We start from the raw sequence: 27,130 nt of genomic DNA on the forward strand, positions 1-27,130 counted from the left end.
TATATGGTAGGTTTCTAATAATGGCTCACTGAGTTGTGCGCAGCCTCGTTTTGATACGCGGCTTCTGTGTGTGTGTGTGTGTGCGTGTGTGCTGTCTGTAAAGCCTCGGTGCTTAAAAGGTTCTGTGTTGACCTAAATCATGATTAATTATGACTGCTTAGCCCAGACATCTCACTGTAGCTCATCACCCTACTCTGAATTCTCGGTGGCTTTTCTCTCCTGAAAGACCTTCGTTTGAAATACTGAGGTTTGCCATTCGTGTCTCCAGTGGAAATATTGTTTCTTTTGTTCCAGTGGCCCCAGACTTCAGACTCACTTTTACATCAGTGAACTTTGACTAAAAATGGAACAGTTTCCTCCACCTGATCTCCTCTGTGTCTGGGTCCTGTGTTGGGGTCACACCTTGCTTTGTTCTCACGAGCAGGGGCTGACTGAATTTTCTGCGTGCTATCCAGTTGTCTCAAGCACATTCAAAGGGGCTTTGCCGAAGAGGAACAGTTCTGGGAAAGAGCTGGGCAGGGTACCATGAGCTGACTAAAACCCAGGTTCCTTTTTTTCTGGGTTACCAGACAGACCAGTTAAAGAAAAGAAAGCTTACCTTCTCTTTGGCCTGCTCTCTCAGTTTTCAAGTGAAGTAGAAATGATTTTCCTGCCCATGGTTTTGCATAATTATTTTTCCACTAATTATGTTAAAGTCATGACTGGAAATGTTCTTTATTTAGAGTTAAGAAAAGCAAATTTTCTGAATAAAACAAGAAGCATTGGTTATGATGTTAGACGGCTAGTGTCCAAATCCCAGATTCTGTTACCCACCAGTTTATATGATGCTAGATTAAAGTGAACCTAGCCACTTTGCACCTCAGTTTTGTCATCTGTAGAACAGGGACTATAGTAGTTACTACCTCATAGGGTTGTAGTGAGACTCAATTGAGATATGCATCTAAAACTTGCACTAAACGAATTTAAAGCAAAGTCTGCCATATAGTGAGTCTTGAAGAAAAGTTCGTAATATCGCCCTTACTGTTAAACCCTCAGTCTATGTAAAACTCTGTTCTCTCTTTTTGACTGTTTATGCTGCTTTGAGTAAATTAAATTCCTTACCCTCTACCCCGTACTCCTTTAAAACTTTATTTAATTAACAATGGAAATTTTAAGATAACTGTTTGAAGCAAGTTCCAGTATGGAGAATAAAAGCCTGTTCACCATAAGACAAGCCTGGAATATGCTGGAATCAGATAGCCCAGGAATGCGCCTGTAACTCTTACTTTGAGAGCTGACCAACCACTGACTGGGCTCTTGGTTTTTCTGGGGGGAAAGGAGACTACTTCTCTTCTTCCCTTGGAATGTAGCCCTGTCCAAGTCTCGAGTCTCACAGCCTCCTTCTGCCAGGCTGGACTCTGAGAACATTCTGGTTTCCCTGTTCCTTTCTCTTCTTTCCTTTTCCTTCTTGTGGCCTGCTTGTGTCTCTTAGATCCTGCTGACTTGTTCTTACATCACCAGCTAGAAGTGACCTCCCTGCCCATGTGATAGCCTCCAAGCCCTTCTTGTTCATGCAGTGAATAATTGGCATTTATTTCCTCATGCGAACTTCCTTTCTGGCTGCTCGTTCTTGTCCGCTTCAAGAGTTGGTATTCCTTGAGGTTCTATTCTAGGGCCTTTTTTCCCATTCTGTACTTGCCCTAAAAGGCATTGTCCATTCCAGTGGCTTCGGTTAGCATCTGTGTGCTTACTGATGACTTCTCCAATCTATATTTCCCAGCCTGATGTCTATCCTGTGGTCTAAGAGTTTCCTCAGGCATCTCAACTCCAAAATGTATGAAAAGATGTTCAGGATGTCCCCATCATGCTGGCTCAGTAATTGCACCATGCTCTACCCAGTTGCTGGTGCCAGAAACCTGGGAGTTGGTCTGAAGTTACCCCTCTCCCTTACCCTCTCTCATGTCTGGACTCCCAACAGGGTTTGCTGATTCTGCCTTCTAAATACATCTCAGTCTTGCCCTTCTCCCTCTCTCTATACCACCAGGATCCAAGCTGTCACTGCCTCTTCTTGGATAAATACAGTAGCCCTTGTATCAGTTAGAATTAACTTAGGCCATATATCACATAGGACACCTAAGTAATAGTAGCTTAAACAAAACAGAACTTTTTTTTTTCAATGTGGGGGTGGAAAAAGACCGGAAGCAGGCTGTCCTGAATGGGTGTGGTGGATCCAACCCAGGCACCTTGGATCCTGGCTTTCCCTTCCATTGTCTTAGCTTATATCTTTCATTTTGGCCCAAGATGACTGCTGGAGTTCCAGCCATCTTGACTGCATTGCAGGCTGGAAGAAGGAAGAAAGACAGAAAAGCAAGAAAGGACTTTTCCTATCCGAGTTAAGTCCCTTTAACAGTTTTCCCTTATGCTCCACATAGGATTTCCACCTAGATCTCATTGACTAGAATGTAGCCGCATGGCCATACCTGGCTGCAGAGGGTGCTGAGAAATAGTCTTTTAGACTCAGTATCAATGTACCCAAGTAAAAGTCAGGGTTCTGTTACTGATGAGAAATGGATACGGTGGGCAGACAACTAGGGATCTCTGCCATGTTCTACTATACTCCTCTTTTCATGTTGTGCCCTCTCCAGTCTGTTGTACCTGAAGGCCATAGTGATCTTTAAAAACACAAATATAGCCATGTCCCTCTCCTGCTTCAAGCCCTTCAGGAGCTTCTTGTTTCCCCAGTTCAAATCTTAAAAATCCTCAGTATGGCCTATGGTCCAGCAGCCTGCCTGCCTGTCTACATTAATCTGCAATTCCTTCTGTTCCTCACTCTAGCGTTCCAGCTCACCAGTCTTTCTGTTCCCTGAAAGCACCCAGCTCCTTTCCACCTTTACAGCTTATACGTTTGCTGTGTCCTCTGTCTAGAATCCATATTTTCCCTCCCTTAACTGGCTAACATCTCCTTTAGCTTTCAGCTTAAATATCACTTACTCAGTACAAACTCTCTGATCCCCCAGGTTAGATTAATTTTCCCTGTATAATATCATCTTTCACTTTTACCTTTTTTTAAGTTTATTTATTTATTTTGAGTCAGAGAGAGAGAGAGAGAGGAAGAGGAGGGGCAGAGAGAGAGGGAGAGAGAATCCCAAACAGGCCTACACTATTAGCACGAAGCCAGACTTGGGACTCAAACCCATGAACTTCAAGATCGTGACCTGAACCTAAACCAAGAGTCAGATGCTTAACGGACTGAGCCACCCATGTGCCCCTTTCACTTTTACTTTGTATCTCCTATCTCTATGTAATAAATTATTGGTGCAATTATTTTTTCAGTCTTTCCCTAATCTCTAAACTTCACAAGGCAGGTGAGGGCATTGCTTAGCGACCTGTGGCAAATAATAAATGATTAGTAAATGAGTGAATGGGATCCAGGTTCAAGGATGTATATGATGGATTTATTCCAAATCATGTTAAAGAGAGATATAAAAGAAAGACATAAAGACAGGTATCTCGCTATGTAGTCAGATACTCAGGATCAGGTGTGAGTAAGAAGTTGGGATTAGTAAGAAGTAAATCTGAAATCATCAGATCTAGTCCAGTGAAGACTGTTTATCTTCTAGGGAGGCGGCTTCCTAAGGGACCGTGTAGTGGGCTTTGAAGCCAGATAGATCTGCTCTGAATCCTGATCTGTCATTTACCAGCTGTGACATCAGGCAGTTAATAAAACTCTGAGTCACATTTTCTTTCTCTGGAAATGGAGGAAATACCTACCCTGCAAGGCTATTTGTTTATGAGTATCTGGCAAATGGAATATTACAAATTATTGTATCTGATGGGCCAGAAAACACCTTAAGAAGCTAATTTCTACTTTAAAAGCAGAGACAGTGGAGAACATTCTTTCTGTCACTTCCAGGTCATTCTGGGTACACATCTTTTTGCATAATGAAAATAAAGATTGCTTTTTGGTCTCGGGAACAGAAGGGCTTTGGAACCTTTTGTAAGCCTCCCCCCCCCGATTATTTATTTAAAATGTTTATTTTTGAGAGAGACAGAGCATGTGTGGGCGAGGGACAGAGAGGGGGACACAGAATCTGAAGCAGGCTCCAGGCTCCAAGCTGTCAGCACAGAGCTTGACGTGGGGCTTGAACCCACAAACCGCATGATTATGACCTGAGCTGAAGTAGGATGCTTAACTGACTGAACCACTCAGGTGCCCCCCCGCCCTTTTTTAAATTTACTAAACTTCCATAGTGCTTACCTTATATTATGCAAGGTCTTACATGCTTCATAATCATTAACTTTAATCCTCTTAACTTTGTAAGGAAGATACCGTTTTCATTCCCGTTTTACAGCTTGCTCAAGGTTACAGAGCCAGCCACGGCAAAGCCAGGATCCCAGCCCAGACTGTCTGATTCTCAAGCTCTGAACCATTACGCTGCACTGCTTCTGGGTAATTTTGTGAGACTTTCTGGCTGGCTAAATGGTGTGTTAACCTAAGGATCAGACCCGTATTTGATCTTTGTATTAACCAGACCATGAATTAGCCTTTAAGGAAGCCCGACAGACTGGTAAAAGTGTGTTCTTTGTAACATTACTCTTCTGCCCTGAAAGAAGAGAGACTTTGACCAAATTTTGACCAAGTGTGCTCTCTGCTACTGTGTGTGAAGGCTGTGAGTTGCCAGAGATTAACTGTTTCTAACGTAAAAAGGAAGTGCTAATCTAGTTGCTTGCTGATTCAGTATTGGTTTCATACTATAAGACAGAACTAAAATAACAGCCTCAAAGAATAAAAATAGTACAGTCACATGAAGCATCAACCGTCCTTTTTCAAAACAGGATTTAAAAACATGGGTTGTAAAACCCATGAAGTAAAAGGTTAATCTCTTTTTTTCTGGTTGGAGAGAGTAGATATGGGTAGACACTCGTCTGTTCTATTGTGTCCCTCTGTAATTTTAGGGTATTGATGCTGTTAAGACCCAAGGAAGAATCTCATTCATGCCAGTTTATTTTATAAGTCAAATTTGGCATCGTTCTCTGGAGTCTAGAAGGTAGGTAGGAGGGACTTTTCTTAAATAGAACTAGTGGCTTTTGCTTTTATTTTCCCTAAGGGTTAATATGGTTTTGAAAAAGAACATTAATAGCTAAACTTATTGAGCACTTACCACTTGTCAGTTTTATTCCAAGAGCTTCATATGACTTGACTTTTTTTTTTTTTTTAACGTTTATTTATTATTGAGAGACAGAGAGAGACAGAGCATGGGCATTGGAGGGGCAGAGAGAGAGGGAGACGCAGAACCCGAAGCAGGCTCCAGGCTCCAAGCTGCCAGCACAGAGCCCGACGTGGGGCTCAAACTCACGAACTGTGAGCCGAAGTTGGAGGCTTAACCGACCGAGCCACCCAGGCGCCCCAATATGACTTGACTTTTTAAGTTTACAGCAACCGTATGAAGTTGTTTGCTAGTACTCATCCCGTTGTATAGCTAGAGAAACTGAAGCCCAGAGAAGTTAAGTGACTTGTTCAAGGGGATACAGCAAGTAAGTGGCAGAGCCGGGATCCAAACTCAGGCAGTCTGGCTGCAGCGTCTTTGCTCTTGAGCAATAAGAACTTTGTTGTGGAATCCTGCTGGCTCTTAGTCTAAGGGGATAAAGCAAAGGATAGTGGTTCATCCTTTTATTTGTCAAAAAGCTACCCACTTTTTCTTTCCCCGAAGAACAGTCCCACCAAGTGACAGAACCAGGCTCAGCTTTCTGTCTTCAGCAGCGGGAACCCATGCATATTAAAATATAATCCCTTGAGGCCACAGTTCCTCATTGCCTGGAAGATTAATGACGCAACTCCTCAGCACTCCATGCAGAGCCATTCATAACCTGATCGTGACTCACCTTCCCAGTCTCGTCTCCTGCCTCTTCCGTCCGCCCCTCCGTTCGTTGGAAAACACTACACACCACCAGGCTTGCCCTGCCATGTTCTTTTGTAGTGACCGACCTTCGCTTGTGAGGTTTCCTATGTAAAATCATCTCTCCTTTCTTTGCTGGGAAAACTCTCATTTGCGATTCAAGGCTCTGCTCGAAGAGGCAGCTCATCTGTGCAGCCTTCTCAGACTCTTTTTCTGGAAGAATTAACCTCTTCTTCCTTTATGTCCCACTGCGTTTTGCTCAGTGAAGAACTTTCCATATTGCCTTATGAGTAATCATTTCTTGCCACTCAGGTGGAAATTCCTGGGGAGGAGAGCAGACGCTGCAGAAATATTGACTAAAAGAGTGAAGGGCTGAGGTGGCGTGAGAGAGACGATAGAAAGGCGTGAGGAGATTTCAGTTAATTCCTAGCCTTGTCTGTTATCTTGTCTATGGACTATATAAGACTTTTTGATTTGGGGACATAAACTATTCAGTGTGACCTGCTTTCTTTCATAACCAGGAATGAAAAATTTCCAAATTGTGAAGTTCACAAGGAAACCTCTGTCAACAGGAAAACAGCTATCAAGTTAGCGATCAAAATAGTGTATGATTTAAAAGAGCTGCTATTATTCTAGATTAACTGTCTGATTTTTTTTTTTTTTTTTGAGAGAGAGAGAGAGTGCAAGCAGGGGAGGGGCAAAGGGAGATAGAGAGAGAATCCCATGCAGGCTCCATGCTTTGCATGGGGCTCGATCTCGATCTCACAACTATGAGATCATGACCTGAGCTGAAATGAAGAGTCAGACAGTTAACCAACTGAGCCACCCATGCGTCCCAACTGTCAGATTTTTAAAATTTGGTTAAGTTAAATCTAATACAAATTCCAACAGTTTCCTGGGTCGTCAATACCAATCGTTGACTGGGTTCTGACCATGCTGGGTGCTGTTGGTAATCACACCAGAGAATGGGCACCGTTCCCATTCTCACGCAATGTTCAGTCTGTTTCAGGCATTGGCTATGTAACAAGAGCCTCACAAATCATAACTGTGGTTATAATTAAGCAGAAGTTAGGAAAAGTACAAATGGTTTGTATTTCAGAGTATGAAGTGTGTGAGTAGGATGAAAGTGTGCTAAATATACAAAATGTATTAAGTTGATCAGAAATCACCAATATTTGATCATTTTGGACTTACAGTTTCTTATGGTTTGACATGATATTACCTTAGTGAATTGATGAAAAAAGCCACCTCTCTTTCTGAATCCACTTTAAAGCCTGTGCATGGTAATACGGAGGTTTCAGATGTACTCACTGTACTTACTACAATAACTCCTACATGTTCCTCGAAAGCCTTCCAAGGCTGGTTGCTGTCTAGGTGGAGTGAAGCATCACACCCTCCAGAAGGGAGGTGAGGGAATGAGGAAGAGAAAACCAGACAGACCTTGTCCCCATTGCAAGTGCTGGTGGGCTCACAGGGAGTGGCCTTGCTCTCTGGGCCATGGGGATTTTGTATTTGGCATTGGGGGCATCTCTTAGAATGTATTCTGCAACACGGATTAACTTTTGCCAGAGTATTAAAAAGTTAATTGCATTAGTGATCGTAAACTGAGAGGGGATGAATAGTTTCACTATGGCCCTCAGCTGTGATAGCCAATAAAGAGCATAGCAGTACAGCCTGGACTTCTGTATCTTCGTTTGCCCTTGGTCAGTTGTTTGACCTCAGTGCTCCATTTACTCAATTATAAAATGCAGATGCTAAATAACTCATTACTTCAACAGGGTCAGCGGTTCTGTAATTAATTACTGAGCACTTTGAGATTGATGGATGCAAGAAGCTGTGTGAATGTGACCACTAAGAGCAGTTGTGTTAACATCTGGGATCGTTTCTTCTTCTGAATCTGGTGGAGACATTACCACAAGTATAGCCAAAGCTTTCTTAGTGGCAATTAAATAAAGTGATCAAATCTACTTTTTTTCCAATTTGTAATGGACACTTCTTATATTCTCACAAAAATTTTTTTATAGGTAGATCCTATAACTTTGATCAAGATTTTGAAAAATGTGATGGAGAGGGGCACCTGGTTGGCTCATTCAGTTAAGCATCTGACTTCAGCTCAGATCATGATCTCATGGTTTGTGAGTTCGAGCTCCACATTGGGCTCTCTGCTGTCAGTGTGGAGCCTGCTTCAGATCCTCTGTCCCTGTCTCTCTCTCTGCCCCTCCCCCGTAGTTCGTTCTCTCTCTCTCTCTCTCTCTCTCTCCCACACACACACCCCCTCTCAAAAATATATAGACATTAGGGGCACCTGGGTGGCTCAGTTAGTTCAACATTCGACTCTTGGTGTTGGCTCAGGTCATGATCTCAGGGTTTCGTGAGTTCGAGCCCCGTGTGGGGCTCTGCACTGGTAACGTGGAGCCTGCTTAGGACTCTCTCCCTCTGCCCCTTCCCCACTTGGCTGTCTCTGTCTCTCTCAAAATAAATAAACTTAAAAAAAAAATAAACATTAAACAAGTGTGATGGAGAGAAGTATTTTTTAGCCTTTTATTACAGAAAGTTTCAAACATACTCAAGAGTAGACAGGGTAGTCAGGTGGCCTCCATGTACCCAGCACCCAGCTACCTAACCCTGACTCACGCTTCCCTCCACCTCCGTGGTCATGTAGCAAATCCCTCCCACTCTCGTTACCCAGTAGAAGTCCTGTCCTTTCCTCTACAGTTGCTTTAGCGTCCATCTGCAGAAGACAGGGAGTACTCATCTTACGTAGAACCTTAATGCTCTCACCCCTAAACATATCAAGAGAGCTTCCATAATGTCATCAAGCATCCAGTCAATAGAAGAAATTGTTTTGTTTCGTTGTAATATTTATTTATTTATTTTGAGAAAGAAAGAACAAACAGGAGAGAGGCAGAGAGAGAGAGAGAGAGAGAGAGAGAGAGAGAGAGAGAATTCCAAGCAGGTTCCATGCTCTGCACAGAGCCCGATGCGGGGCTTGATCTCACAAACCATGAGGTCATGACCTGAGCTGAAATCAAGAGTCAGAGGCTTAACCGACTGAGCCACCCAGGCACACTTGGAAGAAATTGTTTTGTTTTTTAAAAAAAATTAAAAAAATATATATTTATTTATTTTTGAGAGAGACAGAAAGAGAGGGAGACAAGAATCTGAAGCAGGCTCCAGGCTCTGAGCTATCAGCACAGAGCCCGACGCGGGGCTCGAACCCATGAACCGTGAGATCGTGACCTGAGCCAAAGTCGGACCTTAACCAACTGAGCTGCCCAGGCGCCCCAGAAGAAATTGTTTTTAAAATCATTTTATCTATAGAAGTTTCCCAGTTGACAGGTTTTATTACAAAAGTTTTCTGTTGATTATTTGCAACACAAAGTGGCTATGCCTATAGAAACCATAGTAAAGGAATGATTAGTACCCATCAGACCCACAGAAACCCATGGAACACATATGAGGCCATCTGTGTGTTTTTGTTTGAATATCTTTCTGAGGGGAGAGTTCCTCTTCTGAAGGGTGATTCCTCTTCTCTTACTAGACACCTTGCGTTAAGACTCACATTTTGTCTTTCTTGCCAGTGTTCTCGTGGTGATTCCTTCTCCCTCCCCCTTCCCCATCTTCCTTGATCTCTTCACCCTCTCTCACTCCCCTTCCCACCCCCAGGCTTGAACAGAAGCAAAAGGAAGGCATTGTTCCCAGCACTGCTGGCTGATTGTCTTCACTGGGGAAGAAAAAAAAGGAGGGGATGTTGCTTCCTTAGAGGCAGCATGCTGGTCTGGAGAAGCTGCCATTATTTGCAGCTTAATATTTTGGAGGTATTGAGAAAACAGACTGCAGTGTGATCCTCTTAACACTAGAGAGAACTGGAGAAATATATAGGGGTCCTGCAGACAGTTATGTAAAGACCAAGTGAATGTTCCGCTTTTGCAGTATCCTAGCGAAGCTCCATTCATTTTTAGAAAATACAAATTTACAGTTTATACTTGCACGCATGCATCTTTGCCCTCCAATCACGTCAGATAAGCAGAGAGAGGGGTTTTTCTTAGCGGAGGAACTGGTCAGGTGTGGGCAAGGTGGAGGTAAGGTTCTTGAGGGCCCGTGAGCCCCGCAACTTCTCGCCTGTCCAGAAACTCAGTCCTGCCTCCAGGTCACAGGCTGGCCTCCTGGGGGAGCCTGTGGGGTGGTGGCCACAGGGGCTTCCCTCTCCCAGGGCTGCTGTTTTTCTGCAATACCATTTCATCAGTCCATTTGGCCATGGTGGCGTTCCTGGGGGTGGGGTGGGAATTGTACTGCCAGTGCTGAAGTTGTAGGTCCCTTGCGCATGCAAAAGCCACAGAGCAGGCCACTGTGTGCTCACCGGGTGACCCTACCCCCCACCACCCATCCTGGAAATTGCAATTTCTGTCCTGCTCTGTTAGCTGTCTATAACTCTCACCCACCCCGAAACTCACAAAGTTTATGTCTCCCAAGTTCCTCTTGTTTGTGTGATTCTAAGTATTTCGGCTTTCTTGAAGATAAAGTGGCACTAAAAAACCCCTGCACACATGACGTGTCCACTGGAGAGCCTCGGACATACATGCACGCACACACACGTACACGTGGCTCTCAGAATTCCTGGTACTGTAACAGAGCGCTACTAGTCGGTGTTAACCATAGATATGCAAGAACTGAAACCTTGGTTAGAGGGCCTTCCTTCTCTTTGGCTGCTTAAAAAAACCAGAAGGCAAACAGATTTGCAGGGTCAGACCCAATGATTCCCATCTGTGGTTGAGGAGGGATCCCCTGGCAATAGTTCAGAGTATCTCGGAGGCTCGTAACATGACCATTACTCTGTAAGTTGGGTGTTCACATGTGGCAGGACACTTCAGTTGAACAGGGGACCGAGGAAGCAGGGCCTTTTGGATCCTGAGAGTTCCTCTTGGATCCTGGCAGTTCTTGGCATGCCTGGACCCACCGTTGTGGCAGGTGTCTGAGAGAGCAATGGCAAAAATAAAAGCAGCCAACTTCTTCTCCGAAATAGTCACATGGTGGCTCTGACTGGATAATGTGAAATTAAACCTAAGGAAGGCCTCCTGTCCACTTAGCCGAAGCCCCTCCTATTCACTCATGTCCTCGTCCATTCATTGACTTATTCAACCAAGTCATTGAGCACCTGCCCTGTGCCAGGCTATGACATGCCAGCACTGTTGTAGGTGCTGGAGAGGCAGTACGTCTGTCCTCACTGAGCTTCCAGTAGGTGGCCTTCATCATGCTTGCCTTGAGAAAGGGAGTAATGAGACTGGAAGAAAGAAGAGGGTAGGAGCAGGTACCAACTTTAGGGGAAGGTGTAAAATTAATTTTATTTCTCTACCAGAAATTAATTTAATGCTGGATGAATTGGATGGATGGATGAGTTGTTTCTAAATTGGGACAAATACTAAGGTATAACCTTCACTGAAATGAGAGCTGATTGATTACCTACTTCCGGCCCTTTGTAAAGTGAAGTTGTTTTGCTTAATTTAAATATCTATCTATCTATCTATCTATCTATCTATCAGACAGGGCATAAGAGCGCATGTGTATGCCAGCATGGGAAAGGGGCAGAGAGAGAGGGAGACAGAATCCCAAGGAGGCTCCGTGCTGTCAGCGCAGAGCCAGATGCAGGACTCAGACTCACAAACCGTGAGATCATGACCTGAACCAAAATCAAGAGTCAGATGCTTAACCAACTGAACCACTCAGGTGCCATTTTGCTTAATCTTTACACCTATTTTTCTCTTTTGTTGGATTTGTTGGTTTTTCTTTTTTAAGTCTATGATTTAGAACACAAAATTATTAGCAAAGAATTTCATAGTTTCCAAGTCTAATCAATTTCAAGTTCCATGAGGGCAGGGGCCATATTTTCTTTAGTTTTATTGAGGTATAATCAATACACAATAAACTGCATACATTGAAATTGTATTATTTGATGAGTTTTGATATGTGTACACACCAGTGAAACCATCAGTACGATAAAATGAACACATCCATCACCCCCAAAATCTTCCTCGTGCCCTTTTGTAATTCATACCTCCCTTTTCATTCCCACCATCCCTAGTTATCACTGATCTGATTTTTGGCACTATAGATTAGTTTGCATGTTTACTAGTATTCTAGAATAAACTCATATAGCATGTATTTTTTTTAAACTAGCTTCTTTCACTTAGCATATTATTTTTATTTTTTTTTTTCAACGTTTTTTTTTTTTTTTTATTTATTTTTGGGACAGAGAGAGACAGAGCATGAACGGGGGAGGGGCAGAGAGAGAGGGAGACACAGAATCGGAAACAGGCTCCAGGCTCCGAGCCATCAGCCCAGAGCCTGACGCGGGGCTCGAACTCACGGACCGCGAGATCGTGACCTGGCTGAAGTCGGACGCTTAACCGACTGCGCCACCCAGGCGCCCCTAGCATATTATTTTTAAATACATCTATTTGGTTGTATCAATATTGTATTTTTTTTATTACTGAATAGTATACCACTGTATGGATATATCACTATTTGTGTATCCATTCACCTGTTGATGTACATTTGGGTTGTTTCCAGTTTTCAGCTATTAGAAAGAAGCTGCTATGAATATTCTTATACATGTCTCTGTATGGTCAGATACCTTTCATTTATCTTGGGTAAATACAATGGCGTATTTTTAAATCTCCGTATCTCTTGTGCTTCACACATTATCTAGCATGTAGTAAGTAAATGCTCAGCAAATATTATCCTAAGTAGTTGCTGGACTTTTTCTACATTTTTATAGTAATTGATATGTAAGACTAACTTAATTTTTTTGAATATTTACTTTTTAATTTCGAGAAAATGCAAGTGGAGGAGGGCCAGGGAGGGGGGATAGAGGATCTCAGCAGGCTCTGCACTGACAGGCTGACAGCAGTGAGCCCGATGTGGGGCTCAAACTCATGAACCGTGAGATCATGACCCGAGCTGAGAAGTCAAAACAGTCAACCTACTGAGCCACCCAGGTGCCCCCAAGACTAACTTACTTTTAAAATTACTTAAAATATGATTTTGCTTAAGGCAAAAAAGTATTTCTGCTATTATCCTCTTTTCCTAGTGTGCTTTGTGATATTTTATGCACTGTGGTCAAGCTTAATTGCATACTCCTCTATTTTTTGAGTTCTTGGAATATTTATGGATTCCTCAACGGAGAAAGTGAAGAAATACTGGTATGTTACCTAAAGAAATAATATAAAATATTCAAAAGATTTCTGTTAAGTCTTTTTTCTTATTGAATTCTATAACAAAATTAGAGACTATATGTGGGGGAGAAAAGTTTAAATGTTGAAAAATTGTAGAAATCTTATTCTTAATGGCAAAAAGAATTATGCTAAAATAACATATTGGTGATGGCGATGGGCCAGATATTATGCTGAGTGCTTTATGAGCATATCAAAATTAATCCTCATGATAATCTAGGTTAGGTTATTTTAATATCCCCATTTTACAGATGAGGAAATGGAGACTAAAAAGAGGTCAGTTAACTTGCATAGAACCACGGATCTGGCATTTAAACACAGGCCTGCCTGACACTGAAACTGTCTGTGCTCTCCACTGTTATGATGCATCGACTGTGCTATGTTAAAACATTAAAACAGCACCTTTTGGGATGAGCACTGGGTGTTGTATGGAAACCAATTTGACAGTAAATTTCATATATTAAAAAATAAAAAATAATAATAATAATAATAATAAAAACAAACATTAAAACAGGACTCAAAATATTGTGGCATGTTCAGTAAGTTAATAAAGAGATTCTAGCAATATTGTTAATTGTTGCACGCATAATTCACACAAATTTTTCTGGAAGTTGATCAACTTGCAGGTTTCTTCCCTAAAAATTTCTGACTTTATATTTAAAGTCACTTTAAAAAAGTGTTTATTTTTGAGAGAGAGAGAGAGAGAGAGAGAGAGAGGGAGGGAGAGAGATCGCAAACGGGGGAGGGGCAGAGAGCAGGGGATTCAGAGGATCCGAAGTGGGCTCCTTGCCGACCGCAGACAGCCCAATGGAGGGCTCGAACTCACAAACCACGAGATCATTACCTGACCTGAAGTCAGATGCTTAACCAGTTGAGCCACCCACACACCCCTATATTTAAAGCCAGTTTTTAGCCTCTTCTCATCACTGTCATTGGTCAGTCTATTTCTGATCTCACCTTCTTTTAGGCAGAGTTCTTAGGTAGACAGAAATATTCAGCCCTTTTCTCTAGCAGTGGATCCACCACATTGTCTCTGGACTTGTGACTGCCTGGCACCCTGGAGACCCAGCAGACCCAAGATAATGCTTTCTCTGTGATTACTCTTCTATTTCTTGCCCCAAATTTAAAATAAGTATTGGCTGGGAACCCTCGTTAGTCCTGTTAGGCAACAAAGGGTGTGTGTGTGTGTGTGTGTGTGTGTGTGTGTGTGTGTGTGTGTGTCTTCTTTACTCCCTAGATTATAGGTCTCAGCAGGTAGGAAGTGTAGCCCATATTTCTGAACTCTTGCTAAAGAGGCATCTGACATCACTCTAGGTGGAAATCCTAGAGTTACAGAGAAATTTGTCTCCCAGTAAGATTTCACGTGAACCTGGGAAGCTTGTAGTAAATGTGTGAGGATTAAGATAGCTTTGTTAAACCTGGGATTGGGGTGCCTGAGTGGCTCAGTCAGTTGGGTGTCCAACTTCAGCTCAGGTCATGATCTTGCAGTTTGTGAGTTCAAGCCCCACATGGGGCCCTGTGCTGATAGCTCAGAGCCTGGAGCCTGCTTTGGATTCTATGTCTCCCTCTCTCTCTGTCCCCCCGCCTCCCCATGCTCTGTCTTTCTCTCTCTCTATCAAATAAATAAATATAAAAAAATTATAAAAACCTGGGGTGATAAAGTTACAAAGTTAATCAGAATCTAGTGTAGAAGGTGATCCTGTGGGCTTCTGTCTCTTTCAAAGGAGGTTCCATGAAAGATGAATGTTTAGGTGTAGCAATTAATAGAATTCATTTATGTTTTAAGAACTCTATAATCCATGCTTATAATCTGATAAACACCTGTTGTTTTAGATGATACGAACCAAGCGCCAGGTATCAACATACATACTCAAATTATAATAGTCAAGAGAAATGAAGTATTTCCACGATATTGTGCTTATAAACATAAATATTAAGGTAGGTAGTGATTGTGACCACCCAGAAACCGATGATATCTAACTCAGCATGCTGAGCATGTGGCATTACCTATACTACATCCTGGCCATGGGCTGTCCTCCCTGACAGATCTGCCACGTGAGGGCCCTTTCTGCCACTGAGACCCAGTTGCAGATTTTCCAGTGTTTTTGCTTTTGACATTTTTGGAGAGATGGAGTCATATAATGATTATTAGAAGGCTTAAGTGAGTCAGTTTATGTAAACTCATGGGATAGTACCCGGCACATGGTGCTGTGTAAGTGTTAACCTATTATTGTGTTTATTATTCAAATATGGACTAAATCAGATGCTCTCATTTAGTATATTTAAATTCACCCAGGGAGTCTCATCATTTTGTACCTACGCTGCCAGATTCAGAGCCCAAATCCTAACACCAAGTTTCATATAACTACTTATTTTTCAGTAAAACATTTACCTATACGGCGCCTTCGGCAGGAAATGTGTCCAAGTGAAAGTCTGGACCAGAATTCAAATGTTGCTTTAAAAACCCATTCTCTATTTGTGCATCTTCTGTAGCTTATCAGTAAGGAATATTGAAACGTGGTGAACCAGGAACAAGTAGGCATTTGGGAATAGTGCAGGAATGCATGTCTCTGAGGAGAGAGGTAGCCGAGAATTATGATGTGTCACATTCATGGTGTTTTAGCCGAACGTACACCTATGGATTGAATCTTGTCACACGCATGTCAGTAACCCCAGTGTACTCTTAACTCATGGAATGGGAGGTATACTGGGCAGGCCAGGTATTGGAGGAATACAGTGACAAGTACAAAATAACAAAAATCGAGGAACGTTAACATTGGACGTGAAGAGGTCATTTAACCCAGTGTTGCCCAAACTTCAGCCATTGTGCCTACTACTTACATGATTTTGGCATATAGATGTGCCATCTGTATAGTGCTGTTATTGACTTAATGTTTCCTCTAAATACTTCCGTGTTCTTTTTCCTTAAATACACTTAATTTTGAAAGGCAGCTGTATCACTCAGTAAATGGAAAACCATTAATAAATGGTAACCATGAAACTAAAAACAATAAGAACAAATGTTTGTCCAAGTTCCACCTAAAACCAACTCAGTTACCACCATGCCATACTTTGGGAAACACTGACTTAGTTCACTTGTTTCCTTTATGGATGCGGAATCTGAAGTATTAAGTAGCTGAGATGTGAGATCTTCTTATTCTAGAAAGTACTGTAAAAGGCAGCTAACTGCTATAACACGCAGTCCCCCAAAACCCAATGCCTAGGCACAACAGAAATTTTATTTCTTGCTTACATTATAACAACTACCCTCCACTTGGTGATTCAGGGATCCATGTGTCTTCCATGTAGTGACTCCATTGTGTCTTTTTTGTTCATTTTGGAGAACAGCTTTATTGAGATATAATTCACATACCATATAGTTCACCCACTTAAATTGTCTAATTCAGTGATTTTTAATATGTTCACAGAGTGGTGCAACTGTCACTGCAATCAATTATAGAACATATTCATCACCCCACAAAAGAAACCTTATACCCATTAGACTCCATTGTCTTGTGGTCCTTAGAATCTTCCACTGGATTTTCTCATCTTACGGGGGCACAAAGGAGGAGACGGAACATGGAGGATGGTATGAAAGGTTTTAGAGGACAGGAAGTGGTCTTACATCGCTGCTGCCTACACTGTCTTGGCCAGAGCTCAGTCCTATGCCCTCATCTAAATGCATGAAGATGAGACAATGCAGTTTAGTTGGGCACCCAGGAAGAAGAAGAAAATGTGGCAATCTGAGATCATTGGCATCTTCTCTGCTCCAGGGGATTTTCAACGTTTGGATTGAATTTATTAGGTCTGGAATTGCTTGAATTTGGAAGTCTGTTTACATGAAATTTATGAAGTAAAGGGTCCGTATACATTTATCTCTACCTCACTCATTCTAATTTTTACCAATTTTAAGAATTAAACTAAGTAAATCACTTTTAGACTTACTTGAAAACACATGTTAGTAAGTTTCGCTTTCAACTATAATAAAAATACTTGGTCACAGTTTTTAGAAGTGCTCTTGGACCACAAAGAGGATTTGGGGAGAAAATTGCCAGAAGTATAGAAAAGTCCTAAGAGGGAATGACTACTCAAGAAAAAAACCTTTTTAAATACAGTGAAAAAGTACCTCTAGAAACCTTATAATTGCCTATATCGGCATTATCTTATATGAAGATTATTCTGTGTATTCAGAAATGGAACTTTCTGCCTTCAAATTCCTTTTAATTTATAGCAGTCTTTCACCATCCTGTTTTTATGCTGGATGTTATGTTCAAAACCATAATTAAACCATGCGTATGTATGTAATGACTGGCTGCTTTAGGTAAAAGTGCTGGGGTGTTGGTGTTGGTGTTGTTGATGATGATGGCTCTTTTTGTGTGTAAAATCACTCTATAAAATGTAAAGCACCTACGTCAGTTATTACTATAAGTTGGTTAAAAGGGAGGAAAGAATGTTAAGATGCCAATTTTTTGTTTTTACTTCCTTTCATTTTTCACTAGAATTCAGTCTGTGGTAAAGAGGGGACATTTTATCATAGGATTATAAAATGGGAAATGACTTTAAATTCTATTTGTTCTACTTCTGATGCCAGAATGGTCTACATCAAAATTGCTCTCGGTATCCACACACACACACACACACACACACAAAGTGCCAAATCCATCCTGAGGTTTTTCTTGTTTCTTGTGAATAACGTGGCTTGCTGCACTTAGGCCCATTCTTTGAACTCTGTCCTGAGCGGAAAGGGGGAAGAACTATCCTTGTGAATAGAATAGGCCTTTTGACTCATTGGAGATTTTTAGTAGAATGCGTCATTTTCTTTCTTTCCTTTTCAGGAGTTGACTGCAACTCTTTAGCAATGTCTGGTTGTAAACTGCTTAAGACTAAGAAATTTCGTACTTGCTTATCTCCATCATGGTGTTTCTTTGGTATCTGTGTCTTGCCGGTGGTAGGAGGAAGCTGGAGTCCATCTTTAATGACTGTGGCTGAATGAAGGAATCATCCTGACGGAATGCAGTGAATATGAACAGTAAATTTTGATGTGACCCATCTGCCGAGGACTGTGTGTTCTAGTGATTTTAAATGTGTTCTTAATTCCATGGCAATATTTTATACAGCTCTCCCAGCAATATACCATGTGTGCACATACATATATATGATATTACACGCATACATATATGTATATAAAATATACTTTTTGTCTGTATGTTTTGGGTGGTTCCCTTGTCGATTGAACGTGCCTTGCCAGCAGCCCATCTTTGAGTTTATATCTATGATGATGTTTTAATTGTTGTGGCCTATTGAGAAAGAACAGTGGCTGATCAAACACTAAGCAATTTAGTAGTGCCCAGTGGAGGCCTAATGCTAGGAAGGCAGCGAGTGTACATGCAGAGGTTCCCTCTAGTTGGAATTGAGAGAAAAGCTGGAACTGGTTGTCATAAGGCCCAAAGGAATGCAAGCCTGTGATGCTGAAAGAACTGGTTTTGGGAGAGACATCCAGCTCCAGTGAACACCTATCCATCACATTCAAGTAGTATTAATTTAAATTGTATTTTTGGTATAGTTTTGTTTCTATTTAATTTGTGAACTAGCTTTGGTCTCGGAGGGGTTATGAGCTATAAGCATAAGAAATTTCCACTTATTTCATGTTTGGGCTTAGTCAAACGATATCAAGTTAGTCAGGTATGTGTAGCACTTAAGAAGTCAAGATTGGAATTAGACAAGGGTTCAGATCCTGGTTTATTGTGTGACGTGTGGCAATTAATTATACCCTCTAAGCCTTGATTTCTTCATCTGTTATATGGGATGACAACAGTTCTCATATAATGCTGTGAAGAGTCATTGAGTCATCCATGTGAAGAGGTTAACACGGTTCCTGATTCATAGTGAGTGCTCTACAGTTGTTCGATTTTGATAATTTTATTTTTTATAATAAGACTGTAAAAATATCCAGTTTGAGAGACCTGGAGTCAGGTAAACGCTTTAGTGTTTTTGACAACTCTGGGTTCAATTGTGGCTCAGCCTCTTAGCCAATCTTGTAACCGCTCAGATGCTCAGTTTCATAACAACTTCCCAGCGTTGTTGTGAAAACTAATTGATGGGAAATGCTGTGTTTAGGGAGTGACTTTGTATGCCAGACCCTGTGCCAGGCCCCTATGTGCATTCTCTTTATTCCTGCTAAAAGCTTATTCCTATAGATAAGGGAACTGAGAGGGGGCAGAGCTAACCCTAGGCCATACGACTTCTAAGTGGCAAAGCAGAGGGGTGACTCAGGGTCTCCCAGTCTCCACAGCTCATACCCTCTACCTGAGATCGTATTGCAATGCAAGGGTGATTCATCCAGCAAATTTCTTCTGCGGCATGCTGCTGGGAATAGCCACATTAGGAATAAAAGCCGTGATGGGGGAAAAGGAAGGGATCATTTGTGATATTGGAGGAAAATTCTGCTAGATCTTTCACAGTGCTTAATGGGGACTCAGGATGCCTGTGAAGTAGGGTCAGAAGGAGGAGATAGTCTCCTGAAGATAAATGGCTGACTTTCCAAATTTACCTGTGGCCGGCCTGGATGCTTGTATACGTTAAAAATTTTTTTATTTCATTAATTTAGGATTGATACTGATATTTTTAAAATACTGAGTATTCTGGAAATTAAAGGAAAACAGGATACCTTGTAAGACTTGCTGGGGGACAGGATCTCTTGCGTCTACCTCCCAGTTCTGCCATTCAGTTGATGTGTGGTTTTAAGCAAGTATCATTCACCTCTAGGTCTAGTTTCCCCATTTATGCTGGTTTGAAAATGTATAAAATGGCTTTTGCATAACTCATTTTCAAGTTCAGTAAAATATATAGACGATGTGCAAGAGAAGAGATATATATATCCTGTGTATACATACACACACACACACACACACACACACACACACACACACACCGTGTCATGCATACTTCTTTACAGACTGGCTCAGCACACTGTTTAATAAACATCTGCTAAGTGCCAGGCAGATTTTTCAGCTTGGATGATTCAAAATTCTCTTAGCTTTTTCGTGATTTTCAGTCTGGTGGGCAGGGTGAAGGCCATATAAATAAAAGGGCAACTTCACATGAGAAATGGAATGACCTTGGATATTTCTTCTTGGGCCACAATAGTAACAATAATGGATAACATACTTCAGTAGTCATGAAGTAATTTTTTTTATTGAAGAAATGATAAATAGTCTGAATGGAGAAAAAAACTGTGTATGTGCCTTCTCTGTGTTGACTCTGTTCACCAGAGTGCAAAGACCAGGTGTTAAGAGGGCACATGGCTCTTTCAGTAACTCTTAGGGATCCCTATAGCAAGTCTCTTAATCCTTCCAAACCTTTTCTTCCTCAACCTTGCCTAATCTCCTAGGGTTCCCTGAGGTGTGTTTAGAATAAGGTTCTACTATATATCCCATATACGTGTTGAGAAAAGCAGAATTCTCTTTACTATAAAGAAAGCGATAAGCATTGATGAGTATGAGCCTCATATTTTCTTTTTTGAAATGTTTATTTATTTTTGAGAGAGAGAGAGAGAGAGAGGCAGAATGAGAGCAGGGGAGGGCAGAGAGAGGAAGACGCAAAATCTGAAGCAGGCTCTAGGCTCCCAGCTGATGGCACAGAGCCCAACGCAGGGCTTGAACTCACAAACTGCGAGATCATGACCTGAGCCGAAGTCGGACGCTTAACCGACTGAGCCACCCAGGTGCTGCTGAGCCTCATATTTTCAATTCCCTCTAAACATTTCCAGTGGGTTGTCCAATAGTCAACTCAAGCAACATTTCCCAACATTGCCTTTTCAACCCTGATTCTCCTGTGTTCCTTATGGCAGTTCATGGTATTGGTGTCTGCTCATCACTCAGACTCAAAATTGCTGAGGCTTCCTAACTCCTTCCTCTCTTAATCCCCACATCTAATTGATGCCAGTGTTACGTGGACTTTATCTTCTAATGCTCCAGTGTCCCTGCTTTCCTCACATGACGTACTGCCATTGACTGGTTCATGACCTTGCCATCCCTCACCTGAACTACCGTAACAGGCTCCTGGCTAGCCTCCCTGTTGTCTATCCATTTGTCACCCTGCCGTTAATAATCAGTATTTCAAAAACAAACCTCAACATAGCACTCTTCATTCCAAACTCTTAAGCCTGGCGTGTAGGCATCTTCCTAATTTGGTCCCAAATAACCTTTTTGATGTCATTTCCTGTACTTCCCCTGAACCACTCTGAGCCACAGTGAATTTCTTTCTGTTCCCTAAATGAGTCCTTTGCTGCTTCTGCTGCTTGGAACTTTTTTCTCTACTTTCTCTATAGGAAAACTCCTACTTATCCTTTAGAAACCAAATCAAAGCCGTACTTCCTCCCTGAAACTTCCTCACTCCTCCTGGCCCAATCACTGCCCCATTCCATAACACACCATGCGTTCACTTGACTTCTTCATTATTTGATTATGAATCACCCCCCTCTTCTCCTTTCACCCAAGATAGTATTGTGAACTCCTCTCGGGGAGACCCTTACCCCCCTCCGTAGCTTTGCAGCTGCAGCACACGATGTGTGCTTGGTGTCTGATCCGTGTTTTCTGGTGGGATAGATAAAATCATGCATGAGCAACTTAAATTCGAACCTTTATCTGCAAACCCAAATACTAATATGGTACGTGAGTAGATTGTAGATCGCAAATATATATAATCTGTATAATCTATATATTATTATATATCACAGAGTATGAGTTGAGGGGGCACAAGTCAACCCAGTATACAAGCCATCCTAAATTTTCCTGCATAGATTGACCTGCATTTAACAGCTGTATTTAGTAGCAGGGGCAGGTGGTGGGTGGAGTTGGGTGTCTTGGAAACAGACCATATATAGCCTATCGCTCAAGGGCTGAGAGAGCTGGCAGGTGATAAATGACCCCTGTGAGCAATGTCAGTGATTTTTCTCCAGCGTTGGGAGATTAAGGGTCATTTGACTCTCTCTGTGCTGTTAGCATTTACTACAGTTTCTACATTGAGCATGTGTGACTTATTAAAAGGAGGCTGGTACTGTGGCAATTTCTTCCTCCCATCGACTGGCCCAGGCCCCAGGAGGGTGGCCGTGTCTGACCAGACCTCTTGACACTTGTGCACTGGGTTCTATATACAAGCTGGCCCCCGCTCACCTTTCTGTCCTGTCTCACGCACCCTGTGCTTCTGCCACATTGATCTTTTTTTGTGACTTATTTATTTTATGTAGCAGACACTTCCAGATATCATATCATAGGCCAGACACTATGCTAAGCACTTTGAAATACCTACTTCTTTGATTCTCACAGCTGTTATTATTCCCATTTCACATGTGAAACGACTGAGCCCATTCTGGATTATGTTTTTCTTTGTGGGTGCTGTTTACTCCTTCCCTATCATGTATCAGAATTTCTCTTCCAGAATTGTCATTGAATTTAAGCCTCAGCTCCTCTGTGCCCCTGAGCATCTTTTTTATTACAGAAGATAATCTTTTGTAATAATTATTATAGCATTGTATAATAAATACTGTGTCTGTCTCTCCTACAGGCAAACTTGGGCAAGTCACGTAATTTTAGTTTCCTCCCTCCGTAAAATGAGTCTAGTAAGATTTACCACACAGAGTAGCTGTGAGGATTAAATGGCACAGGGTTTGAGCTCTCTGCTCAGGGAGTGAGCTTCACTGATCTTGACTGTGTACTTCTTGACACAGTTGCTGACACAGGACAGGTGTTGTTTTGGAGGATGCTGAAGGGCAGGGAGAGAAGGAAAAACCCAGGACAGCCCAAAGTCAAGGCTGCTCAGAGAGAAGAGAGTGTTGGCACTTGCAAATGCCTTACAAAGGGCCGAGTGGATGGCAGTTGAGCACGGACTGTTGGGTTTGGTGATGTTTTTGAGACTGGCTGAGCAGGCTGTGGTGAGGTGAGAGGTAGACTGCAAGTGGCTAAGCAGGAGGAGTGGGTGGGAAGGAAATGGGGGCCGAGGGTGTAGTAGTCATCATCTCTTTCAGGAAGGGAAAAGTGAGGTCAGTAGCAGGGGCCAGAAGAAGGGTTCTTGGTGTGGATGGGAGAGGTCCGAATGTGTCTATCGGTAGAAGTAAGACCCTCAGAAAAGCACGACCGGGGAGAATGTCCTCTCTCTACCCTGGCGAAAGCTCAGTCCATGCTCAGAATCCTTGTTGCCCCCCCTGGGGACTTGGCTTCATTAACGCTGTTACTTGTTTGCAACTGTGGGGTATCCCAGGGTCTAGTGGGCTTTGGGGTCTTTGGGTAATTGATATATTTAACTTGTCTGAGCTGTACTTTCCTCATCGTCTCCGAGAGACGGAAGAAAAGAGAAGAAAAAAAGGACAAATCTTAGAGTGCCTTTGATCTACAAAGGGAGGAAGTTGGAAGGTATACTCATGGGATAGCTGCTGTCTTCTCCATAAAGCAGTCTCCCAGGACCAAGGGAGTGGGAAGGGTTTGTAGTTCTGATAAGACCGGTGGTCGTCATGGAGCCCACCAGGTTCTCGCCATTAGAGACACACAGAGGAACGAAGGAGCAGCAGTGAAGGCCTGGGCAGGCATGGAGAGGAAAATTAGGATTATTGTTGACCTTCTGCAGCCAGGTAGAAAGGAATAGGGAGGGTGTGGATAGAACTGGGGGCTGATAAAAATGCCAAAGGATATATGGCATGTGTGCAGGGGTTGGGGGAGAGAGGAAAGAGAGAAAGAGGCTACTATGATGAAATGACCTCCAGAAGAGTCTAGTCATCTATCAGATGGGAGCTGGTGGTCTGGGACAGTGGGTAGGTCTTAAAAGTCTTATGGTGACAGTAAAAATGCAGAGCAGATTCCTTGGAGGAGGATAGAGGGCCCAAAGGTTGTGACCAGAGGGCAATTCCAGAATATTTAATGAAGCAGTTTAGAATGACCAGTGCCAGGGAGTGGTGAGGTCACCCCAAATATTACAGTGTTCTTCATTTCTCTACTTTTTCTTCTATTCCTCATCATATGAATATCTACCCTCCTCTTCCCAAAGGTAACTTTTAGTCTTAATACAGCTTTTTCTGTGGAGTGTATCATTTATTAATATCATTCAGGAAACATTTTTTATTTCTACATTGAGTTTGTAGTGGTTTTTAATGGGTGTATTATATCAACTTATGTTTGCATACATTACTTTGTACTCTTTTTTTTTTCCCCTTTGACAAATTCTCAGGTGTGAGGTTACTAAACATAAGGGTGGAGGGAGGTCTCGAAATGTCCTTACTTAATTGCTGCAGCCAGAATTGCAGTGAGCAGAGAGAGGGCAGTAGAGAAGCCAAGTAGCCCATCCAACAATAGAATGAGAATGGAAGCTTTATGGGAATACCTTAAATCCACCTCCCACCCTCCTGGTTCTGTGTGCTGCAGGGGAAAATGGAACTGGCTGGAGTTTTGCATCTGTGATCAGCTCCCTGGAGTTTTGCTTGATTTGGTCTTTGATGCTATTCTGGCAGGGTGAGGGTGTGGGGGTGGAGTGCTGACCTCAAGATGCTGAAGAAATTGAAAAGATCTAAGTCTGAGAGGGGAGGGTGACAAAAAAAAGAGGCAGGGGGAGTCCATTTATGTGTTCTAGAGTGTTGGGGGCAAGGATAAGAAAACTTCATCTTTAGAAATAAATGGAAATAATTACTTTTATTACAATTCTCACAGTGTTAGTATTTTGAAATGTTTTGACAATAAATGGAACCCTGATTTAGGTAATTATTAAGGAAATAGTATCGCTTCTCGGCCTTTTGGCTAAGATCAAGTGTAGCAAAAATAGTAATATTTTGAATCAGTGATTTCATTAACAGATATTACTATTAACCTATTGTCTTGTATCTTATAATTGTAATGGTTCTCCCTCCCCACCCTCCTTTTTATCTTTCAACAGAAAAAATACAGAAAGGGATTTATTGATGTTTCAAAAATCAAGTGTGTGGAAATAGTGAAGAATGATGATGATGTTGTTCCCTGCCAAAACAAATATCCATTTCAGGTGAGTTGCCATGTGTTTGCCAAAGTGTAATTCTGGGTTTTTAGTCATGCTTACTACTACAGTTTCCTGGCATTGCTGTGGTCGTTGATTAAAAAAAATTTTTTTCAGCTTTTTTAAGGGACAATTGACACATAGGAGTTGTGTATATTTAAGGGGTACGACTTGATGTTTTGGTGTCTGTGTACATTGTGAAATGATCACAGTCAAACTAATTAACATCCATCATTTGACATAGTTACCATTTTCTTCCTTTCCTTTCCTTTCCTTTCCTTTCCTTTCCTTTCCTTTCCTTTCCTTTCCTTTCACTTCCCTCCCCTCCCCTCCACTTCCCTTCTCTCCCCTTTGTTTCCCTCCATTTCCCTTCCTTTCTTTACCTTCCCTTCTCTTCCCTTCCCTCTCTTTTCTCTTTTCTTTTCTTTTCTTTTTTCTTTTCTTTTGTATGTGAGCACTTAAGACCTGCCCCCTTAGCAAACTTCAGGTAAACCATCCAGTAGTATTAACTGTAATTACCATGCTGTACATTAGATTTCCAGAACATTCATCTTGCTTAACTGAAACTTTGTACCCTTTGACCAACATCTCCCCATGTCCCCCTCCTCCCTGTCCCTGACAACTACTCCTCTACTCTGCTTCTATGAATTTGACTATTTTAGATTTTGCATAGAGTGAGATCATGTGGCATTTGTTTTTCTGTGTCGGAAGGGAGATTTCTAGCCTTGTATTTATTTGTAGCCCATCAAGATGTTTTTCCCTTGTGACTGTGATCAAGGGTAAAGTGACAACAGACCAAAGACAAAATTCTTGGGTTAGTTTCCCAGGCTGAATTTTATTACTATATTAAAAATATTAAGAATAAGACTTTTAATTGCTCACCAGGAGTTACCTGTAAAAGAGGCACTGTGGTTCAAGGTTTGGACTCTGAAGTCAGATCCTGATTTTCTGGATGATTAGCCAAATGGCAATGGGTAGGTTAAGGAGCACAACACTGGGGGGACACCATGTGCAACATGTTCTATATGAATATTGCTTCCTGGAGTTACATAGGAGTGGAGGGTCTGGAGATCAGCCCTTTAGTCTCCTCCTCTATAAAATGTAAATACTGATGTCTTGATGGTCGGATTAATTGAGTTAATAATGTCTGTAAAGCACATAGTATAGAGTTGGGGTAGTATTTAATAAAGTTAGCTACTGCTGTTATTCATAGTGGCAAAAAGAAGGTATAGGAGTGAAACTGAGAGAGTAGTCCATTCATGTAAAATATTATTCAGAAAAATACTAGATTAGAATAATCCCCGAGACACCAAATTTACTTCAGGATCTTCAGTTAATTAGATTGTAAGAAATAAGATTAGTGAAGCATCTTGGCCTCCGTATATTTTTTCTTCGTGAAAACATAGTCCTTTGCAAAATATGTGTCCCACTTGATGTCGGCATGAAGAAATAGGTATGCTTTTGTAAGAAAGGAATGTGGGTTCTTTGGATCCGAAGTGATTGACTTTTATTTGATCATTTCAGAATCATTTATTGGCGCCTGTGGTACCAAAGGCTCTGTGCTAGGCAGAAGTGCTGTGCCTAAGTATTTCTCACCTCATCCACATTTTGTTTTATTTTAGGTTGTTCATGATGCTAACACACTTTACGTTTTTGCACCTAGTGCACAAAGCAGGGACCGGTGGGTGAAGAAGTTAAAAGAAGGTAAAACTCATGTCATATTAGCTATAAATAATTTTAGGATGTTATCACTAAAAAAGAAATACAGCTAATGTATCTTGCATTTATAGTCTTTTAATCTACAGTAAGTGTTTCTCCAAGGACATTCTGTTACTGTGATTCATGTTGAAGAGAGCTTCCTTTTTTATAATCTGATTCCATCCACACTTTCATTTAATGCCTAATGCATTTAAAGATGATAAAGCATCTGGGCTTTTAGGATAACAGGATTTGATTTGCTAAGAAATTGCCTATTTAGTCAACATTTGGTATGGATGAATTGACTTGTGAATA

At 41.7% G+C, this 27,130-nt stretch overlaps 1 protein-coding gene and 1 pseudogene across 4 annotated transcripts in view; both read left to right on the top strand.

The window, feature by feature from the left end:
* TEC (tec protein tyrosine kinase) overlaps positions 1 to 27,130 on the top strand; it is a 125,832-nt gene that overhangs the window by 64,523 nt on the left and 34,179 nt on the right. For all 4 annotated transcript variants that reach the window (XM_042936440.1, XM_042936438.1, XM_042936439.1 and 1 more), the window contains 2 exons: positions 25,022 to 25,126; positions 26,740 to 26,821. In XM_042936440.1, the coding sequence (XP_042792374.1) occupies positions 25,022 to 25,126; positions 26,740 to 26,821 (187 nt within the window). The remainder of the gene's footprint in view (positions 1 to 25,021; positions 25,127 to 26,739; positions 26,822 to 27,130) is intronic.
* Positions 24,866 to 24,996, top strand: LOC122218875 (annotated as a pseudogene).

This window comes from Panthera leo, chromosome B1 (genome assembly GCF_018350215.1).
Source record: "Panthera leo isolate Ple1 chromosome B1, P.leo_Ple1_pat1.1, whole genome shotgun sequence".
NCBI lineage: Eukaryota > Metazoa > Chordata > Mammalia > Carnivora > Felidae > Panthera > Panthera leo.